Below are 8,930 nucleotides of genomic sequence, written 5' to 3' on the forward strand. Positions count from 1 at the left end.
AAAATATGTCTTGTTCCAGAGAATAGAAAGCAACTTTTTAGTATAGGTGTTAAGAAAAACACTTTGATGGAGTGCTAATAGAAAGAAAAACACTTTGATGGAGTGCTAATAGAAGAAAACAAAATAAATCAAGATGATATTCTACTCTCTCTTTTTTATATGTATCAAAGTAAGCATAAAAAAAAAGTCATATATTGATCACTTGTTAGTATGATTTATTTGTAGATTTTGTATTTTATATTAGCATATATTTTGATGATTTGAATTTCTTGTATTAATAACTAGATTTGTCAATTGTATATCATTCCCCATTTTTATCTTTTCAAATCACATATCCAAAAAATCTATTTGCTTTTTCCACTGGAATGAATTGCTTCTTCACACAATATATTTTCCAAAAAATATGTCTTGTTCCAGAGAATAGAAAGCAACTTTTTATCTAGTTTACAGTAGCTCTGAGACAGAATAACCCAAAAAAAAAAGTACAGTTGAGGATCTTTTTTTCCAAAGGACACTTTGTATAGATTGACCTTAAAAACAAATCTATCTGCGACAATAGAGTTGAGAAAAAACCTAGTCATTGTTATTAGAACCACAAAATCTTTGTCCCATATGCATTGTAATAAAAAAGAAACACTAAGAAATTTTACACTAAACCTTGGTCACTAAATTCTAGAGTGAATATTATTTATTAGACAAAAACAGAAATTGTGAAAGAAAATGATAATAAGAGAATAAAAATTAATTAGAAGTAACATTGGTAAAAATATGTTTCATCTTAGAATAACCTCAAACTTGATCTTCTTTAAATTCATCTTTAACCATCCCAAATATTTCACAATCTTAATATTTGAAGGTATATCGGTATCAGTCTTCTGTATCAGTAGGAATAAATTTTGATCTACTGCAAAGTTGAGATACTGAGAAGAATGGCCGCTCAGCATCATCTTTAGCCCAGCAAAAGATGTGCGGATCACCCTAAAGAAACAAAATCTTTGTCCCAGCTGCATTGTAACAAACAAAAAACACTAAGAAACTTTACACTAAACCTTGTTCACTAAACTCTAGAGTGAATATTATTCATTAGACAAAAACAGAAATTGTGAGAGAAAATGATAATAAGAGAATAAAAATTAATTAGAGGTAATATTGATAAAAATATGTTTCATCTTAGAATAACCTCAAACTTGATCTTCTTTAAATTCATCTTTAACCATCCCAAATATTTCACAATCTTAATATTTGAAGGTATATCGGTATCAGTCTTCTGTATCAGTAGGAATAAATTTTGATCTACCGCAAAGTTGAGATACTGAGAAGAATGGCCGCTCAGCATCATCTTTAGCCCAGCAAAAGATGTGCGGATCACCCTAAAGAAACAAAATCTCTGTCCCAGCTGCATTGTAACAAACAAAAAACACTAAGAAACTTTACACTAAACTTTGTTCACTAAACTTTAGAGTGAATATTATTCATTAGACAAAAACAGAAATTGTGAGAGAAAATGATAATAAGAGAATAAAAATTAATTAGGGGTAACATTGGTAAAAATATGTTTCATCTTAGAATAACCTCGAACTTGGTCTTCTTTAAATTCATCTTTAACTGTTCCAAATATTTCACAATCTTAATATTTGAAGGTATATCGGTATCAGTCTTCTGTATCAGTAGGAATAAATTTTGATCTACCGCAAACTTGAGATAGTGAGAAGAATGATCGCTCAACATCATCTTTAGCCCAGCAAAAGATGTGCGGACCACCCCAAAGAAACAAAATCTCTGTCCCAGTTGCATTGTAACAAAAAAGAAACACTAAGAAACTTTACACTAAAATAAATTTTGATCTACCTTAAACTTGAGATACTGAGAAGAATGGCCGCTCAGCATCATCTTTAACCTAGCAAAAGATGTGCGGACCACCCTAAAGAAACAAAGAAGCTTAATAATTTGACAAGTAAAAACTCAAGTATGAACAAATCAATAGACAAAGAAGATAGGGAATTCTAAAAATTCTGATACAATTTTTAGAATATCTTTTATTATTGCATGACAAAGAAAGTGAAATAAGAGATAGAAAAACATATTTGCAAAAATACAGTAAAATTAATAAAATAATAGGTCAAATTAAAATAGAATATGTCATTAGGATCAAGTAAAGCATCGTAAATGATGTGTTATATGAAACAAAAATAGAAATGGCAGGAAGGCAGGTATTTACATACACTTCATGTTTATTTTTGTAATCTTTTGCAATCGGTTCTCGCATCACGTATTCACACTTGTGTTTAATGTACATATCATCATGAAAAAATTAAAATAGGAAGAGAATGAATATATGATATTACTCACACCTGGACTAATGCAAACAAATTGGATTTAAGGGAAGAGAATTTCTGATGCTAAAGTAAATATAAAACACATTTGGGCCAATGCAAATAGTGTTAATTTTTAGAGAGAAAATAAAAAAGGAGAGAGACTATGGGTGAGGGAGATGCATAAATAGGAAAGCTAGAAGGACAAAAAGAGAAAAATGAACAAAATTGAGGAGGAATATTCTATCTTCTCAATGAAAAAACTAAAGTATTTATTCATAACAACATCTATTTATAAACTTAAGATTTCCTTTCTACAGAGAAATATTCTATCTTCCCAATGAAAAAATTCAAGTTTGCTTACTAAGACAATCACTATTTGCCAAAATAATAACAACAAAAGTATATATAGGAAACTTACAAAAATAATTAAAGATACAAAACAAATTTTGCTACTTGCTAGCTATAATTAAAAGTAAATAAGATATTAAAGTAAGCTAGACTTCTTCAAAATAATAATTTTTATATTTCATCAATATATCATCTGTTTCCTTTAAAAAAGAATTAAGTCTTAACACTATTATTATATTTAGTGAGGGAGATATAACCATACAAGATCTGTCATTTTTAATCTATGAATAAACCTTACTATGCACATCCAAAGACACATACATGTCATGCTTGGCACTTTTAGTCATAATTTGAGACACTAAAAGAAAATAGTCACAAAACTAGAAACATCAGACTTACTAAACAATTTATAAATATAGCATGAAGGTAAAGAAAATAAATAAATAAATAAATAAACACACATGTAGGTACGTCCTCATAAATCATGTAAAATCAAAGTATCTAATGGAGTGCAACTTAGGTCAATTTAGTTGGTGATACGTACCTTTTTAGATTTTTTGGGTTAAATGTCAATGCAATTTAAAAAAATTATATGTGAATGTCAAATGATCCTTACAAGTTAAACCTAATTATTTATGTTTCCTGTATTGATTAAATGAACGAGATTATGAAAGTATGAAATAATAGTCTCCTAGAAGTGTGGCTTGTATTATCCTAGTTTAATTAAATTAATGGAGATTTGAACAAAAGTAGTTAGATTCTAAAGAAACATATGAAATAGAGAAACATTAGCGATAATTTAACAACAATTGTGACGCCACGTATTATTTGGTATCAAAGATAATATCCTTAATCAAAACTACCATACAATAACTAATTTTTAGAGTAAAATTTCCCATCTCACTTAGATGTCTATCAATTGGTATCAAAGCCAATACTCTTATAGTTTCTTCACTATATCTTAAAATTTTAATGTTTAGTTTCATGAATTATCACTTCTCTAATACAAAAATGTTAATAGCTAGATTAAAACTATTAGACACTTACTAACTAATTCATAAATACTAATATCTAAATACAAACTTACAGAAACTATGAATGCACACAAACACACAATTGTAAAATACAATAACTTTTTCAAACTTTTGTAAAGTTGGCACTGTGACAATTATATATATATATAATTTTTTTTGTAGAGCCAAATGAGTAGGAAGGCATATCATATCTGCAACCCAATCATGCTTATGATTAGCCTGATCCAAAAATACTCTCTTTTTTCAAGCTGCATTTTTTGGATCAGGCTAAGCATTTTTTCCCTTGGTTTAGATATAGGTATTGAGCCTCACGAACACCCATATTTTGCGCCACTAATAAAATGTTAAAATAACTAAATTATCAATTTTTATCAATTTTTTTAGAACTTTAGTAAATATGTTTACAACTTAGAAATTAAAATACTCAACAAATGACACAAAAAAAAAACTAACATTAAGTTCTATATATATATTATCAAGTTTTCTAAACACATATAATTATGTGTCCTTTTCTTATGTGAATTTGTAGTTTAATAATAATAATAATATTTTAAAAATATGACACACGATAAGTTAATATATTTAATATAAAATTTTGATTTAAATATTATTTTAAAATTAATATATTGTCATGTTACCAATAATTTTTTTTATCACAACTTTCTCTGAATCATATATGTTTGTTTTTGGTCCTGTAATTGCCATCTCGAAATAGAGTAATTTTCCTTAACCTAATTCATAACTTTAAAATAAAGAGAAAATTACACACAAGTCTCATAAAAGATAATTAATTCTGAAAAAGTCCCTCAGAATCCCCAAATGCTTCCTAAGTTCCCAGAGACTTTAGGAAAAAAAATTAAAATTGTAAAATTACCTACTTACCCTCACTGATAGAAAAGGTTGTGATTGGTTACTGTGTAGGTTGTGACTGTATGCTGTGCATGTTGTCATTCGGTTGAGTATGAGTTGTGATTGGTTTTTGTGTATGTTGTGAATGGCTTAAATGTAGGTTGTGATTGGCTGCGTGTAGGTTGTCACTGTAGCTGTGTATGTTATTATTTGATGAGGGCAAATAGGTAATTTTACAATTTTAATTTTTTGCTTTGAGGTCCCTGGGGACTTAGGAAGCATTGAGAGATTTTTAAGGACTCTTTTAGAATTAATTGTCTTATATAAAATCTGTGTGTAATTTTTTCTAAAATAAATTATTAGCAAGATTTTTGTTAAAAAAATTATTGGGTCAAAGTGGCGAGTACAGTTTCAAACCGAAAACAATCTTATTCTCAATTATTACCCTGAGAACCTTGGAAGAAACTGGCAAGCCGCCCTTAAAGTCACGCCCCATAAAAGGCCTTACTTTTCCACCACTTTCATTCCCAATTTTTATCATTCATGTTTATTCTTCTTCTTCCTCCCTTAGTTTCAACAAACGCTAGATTTTATTTTAATTTTCTTATCTCATTTTTATTTTAAGGTTTCTCTGAGCTCCAAGAAATCGCAGGTACCTTTCTCTCCCCGATTGTCTAGTTCTTCCTTGTTCTCTGCATCGCTGCATGAAACAACGCCTATTGAAATCGATTTTTTTCCTCTTGTTTTTTGTTTCCATTAACAACCCCTCCTTGTAAATTTGTGTTATTTTACTGTGATTGAATCTAATTCTGTTTTTTGCGATTCAGCCCGATCGAAGAATTAGAATGGCGACATTTTTTTTTCCCTATCGACTCTAGGTTTTAAATTATTGATTTTTGTTTAATTTGAATGAACTCAATTCATATTATGGTTTTTTTTTTTTTTTGGATTCTACAGTTTTGTAATCTGTGAATTTCTGGATTTTTTCCTTGCAGGGTATTTCGAAGGTGATCGAAGATGTTAGAGCAGTTGCTCATTTTTACTAGAGGAGGATTGATCCTCTGGACTTGTAAAGAGCTGGGGAATGCTCTTAAAGGATCACCGATCGATACCTTGATCCGATCTTGTCTTTTGGAGGAACGGTCTGGCGCTGCATCTTTTAATTATGACGCCCCAGGTGCTTCGTACACCCTCAAATGGACCTTCCATAATGAACTTGGCCTCGTGTTTGTGGCTTTGTATCAACGGATCCTTAATCTGTTGTATGTGGATGATCTGCTTGCTATGGTGAAGCGGGAATTCTCAGAGATCTACGATCCAAAAAGGACAGTGTATCATGATTTTGATGAAACTTTCAGACAGCTAAAGATGGAGGCCGAGGCTCGGGCTGAGGATTTGAAGAAATCAAACCCCGTTGGTAGGGCTTTAGGTAACAACAAGAAGCAAGGGCAGGGTCAGAAGACTGGATCTGATGGGGGAAATAAGAAAAAGAGTGAAGGTGCTTTGAAAAGTGATGGTGGGGATGGTGATAATATCAAAGGCTGTAAGATGGAGAATGGGCACTCCAATGACCGTGTTGTTGCTTCTAAAGAATCTAACTTGGGTGGTAATATTAACGGTAAGGAGAATGCAAGTTCCAATGTTGGAGCTTTTGATGTAAATAGGCTTCAGAAGCTTAGAGTGAAAGGAGGAAAGAAGACAGATGCTATTACCAAAGCCTCCAAGGTAGAGCCAAAGAAAAAGATGACGAAGAAAAATAGAGTTTGGGACGATTCACCTCCTGAAACAAAACTGGACTTTACAGATCCTGTGGGTGAGAATGGGGAAAGCAACATAGAAGTTGTGGCTGCTGATCATGGTGAAAGTATGATGGATAAAGAAGAGATTTTTAGTAGTGAAAGTGAGGATGAAGATGATGATGTGGAGATGAACAGCAAACCTGATGCTAAAAAGAAGGGATGGTTTTCATCCATGTTCCAGAGGTAAGATTGCTGACCTTGCAGATTCTTAGATTTTTGTCAGGTTCTTAGGTTTTGGTTGCTTATTTGTTTCTGCTTTTCAGACTTCACTGACTCGATTAGTATCAATATTCACACATATCCTTGTGCTCAGTATTGCAGGAAAGGCTAACTTGGAGAAGTCGGACCTTGAACCAGCTTTGAAAGCTCTGAAGGACAGGCTCATGACCAAGAACGTGGTATGTGTTTATAGTAAACAGTTTAAATTCTTTTTCTGCTTTACAAAACTTGTTATATATCAAGTCCTTTTGAATTTTACCAGTCAGCTAATATTGATTACAATATGTGGTTGTGCCCTTGTAGGCTGAAGAGATAGCTGAGAAGCTCTGTGAATCAGTGGCAGCAAGTCTTGAAGGCAAAAAGCTAGCTTCATTTACAAGGATATCTTCAACAGTGCATGTCTGTTCTATTCCTTTTCCTATCTGCATTAGATGCTTCCCTTTATAAATGTGTGTGTTTTTATAGCCAGCATACTGATAACATATTCCCAAAATCAATGCAGGCCGCAATGGAAGAAGCACTTGTTCGAATTTTAACTCCTAAGCGTTCTATTGACATACTAAGGGATGTGCATGCTGCCAAGGAGCAGAGGAAACCATATGTTGTGGTATTTGTTGGTGTTAATGGAGTTGGAAAATCTACTAATCTTGCTAAGGTGAAGAGAAGATGAGATTTTTCCCTACTCTTCTTTTAGTCGGGATTTCTTATTGAGGATATGCTTTCTGACCAGATAGAAATGGTCTATTTTCTTTGTCATTGTGTAGGTTGCTTACTGGCTTCTGCAGCATAACATCAGTGTCATGATGGCTGCTTGTGACACATTTCGATCTGGTGCTGTTGAGCAGTTGCGGACTCATGCACGTAGACTTCAGGTTTATATTGATCATACTCCTCAAACATCAGTAGAATTTTGCTGCACATATATTCATAGATCATGTCATAGTAAGTTGCAGAAAGCATAGATTGATTGTTTCCCCTTTGCAGATCCCTATATTTGAGAAGGGCTATGAGAAAGATCCTGCTGTTGTGGCAAAAGAAGCAATTCAGGAGGCTTCACGCAATGGTTCGGATGTGGTCCTTGTTGATACCGCTGGTCGTATGCAGGTACTATTTAAGTTCCATGAATCATATATCCCGTTTACGTGGGTTCAAAATACAAGGTGACTTCTGTTACTGTTTTTCATGGTCTCAGGACTCAATTTTTCTATTTTTCTATTTCAATTATAACTCTTCCTGCTATGAAGAGGATCATTGCTATATGGGACTGCTTGAACAACTCTGGCTCTTTGTTTGGAATAAGTTCATCTTAAAGCTGCTATATTCATCTGGTATGTCGCTACTGGTTTTCAGGATAACGAGCCACTGATGAGAGCATTGTCAAAGCTTATATACCTTAACAATCCGGACTTGGTCTTATTTGTCGGAGAAGCACTGGTTGGAAATGACGCAGTTGATCAGCTTTCAAAGTTCAATCAGGTTAAGTTCTATACAGTTAGACATCATCCAACTGCAATCCCATTATGTTTCTATTTCCTACGTCGCAGTTATTGAACTTTAAGTTATTTTGCTGCAGAAATTAGCCGACCTATCTGCATCTGCTAATCCCAGATTAATAGATGGGATTTTGCTCACAAAGTTTGACACAATTGATGATAAGGTATGAGTTCTGAAACTGCAAGTTGGAATGAAAGCTTCTACTTTTTCTTGGGAATATTTGGTGTTGATGATGATGATGAATCAATCCATTTGGGCAGGTGGGAGCTGCACTTTCAATGGTTTACGTATCAGGAGCTCCAGTGATGTTTGTGGGCTGCGGACAGTCCTACACTGACCTCAAGAAACTCAATGTCAAATCAATAGTGAAGACTCTCCTCAAATGATGATGCTGGTTTTAGGGTTTTGTTCGCATTGCTGTTCATCTGTCCTTGAATGTTTGTTTTGTGTTTGGATGAAGTATTCGATGTTGCTCCGTTTTGATCCCATCCCTTATGGACAAAATTGTGGCTATGATGACTTTGGAGGCTGTTTGGTTTGTTACCGTTGAAAGTCTTTCCTCGTTATTTAATGTTTTACTTGTGAAAATTGTAGGCACTTACCAACCACTTGCGCGCGCGCGTAAGGTACTTGTTTTCAATTAAATGACGTGAATTTTTTATATATATGATTATTTATCCTATAACAAAATCTTATCATTAATATTTTAAAATTATATTAAACATGGGCGGATTTAGTACCTAGATCCTTTTCATAATCACTTATTTCGATTTTATTTATAAAATATTTTCTTATTGATTTTTAATGCCTGAACCTTCATAAAATTTGGTCTGACATTTATTATTCAGTACAAGAATGAAGTTATAAGTCTA

General features: G+C 32.8%; 1 protein-coding gene across 2 annotated transcripts; it reads left to right on the forward strand.

Moving 5' to 3' along the window:
• Positions 1–5,093: 5,093 nt before the first annotated feature.
• On the forward strand, positions 5,094–8,723 carry LOC114749585 (signal recognition particle receptor subunit alpha). 2 transcript variants are annotated; one of them, XM_028938099.1, is made up of 10 exons: positions 5,094–5,198; positions 5,542–6,528; positions 6,659–6,743; positions 6,868–6,963; positions 7,067–7,219; positions 7,329–7,436; positions 7,549–7,668; positions 7,915–8,040; positions 8,138–8,221; positions 8,319–8,444. In XM_028938099.1, the coding sequence occupies exons 2-10, from the start codon at positions 5,564–5,566 to the stop codon at positions 8,442–8,444; spliced, it is 1,863 nt and encodes a 620-aa protein (XP_028793932.1). In that variant the 5' UTR covers positions 5,094–5,198; positions 5,542–5,563. The 2 variants fall into 2 exon arrangements, with proteins under 2 accessions (XP_028793932.1, XP_028793931.1); XM_028938098.1 differs by lacking the exon at positions 5,094–5,198 and having other exon boundaries at positions 5,564–6,528; positions 8,319–8,723.
• Positions 8,724–8,930: the final 207 nt, after the last annotated feature.

This window comes from Neltuma alba, unplaced genomic scaffold (genome assembly GCF_004799145.2).
Source record: "Neltuma alba isolate B1F8T4 unplaced genomic scaffold, ASM479914v2 tig00006103_pilon, whole genome shotgun sequence".
Classification (NCBI taxonomy): domain Eukaryota; kingdom Viridiplantae; phylum Streptophyta; class Magnoliopsida; order Fabales; family Fabaceae; genus Neltuma; species Neltuma alba.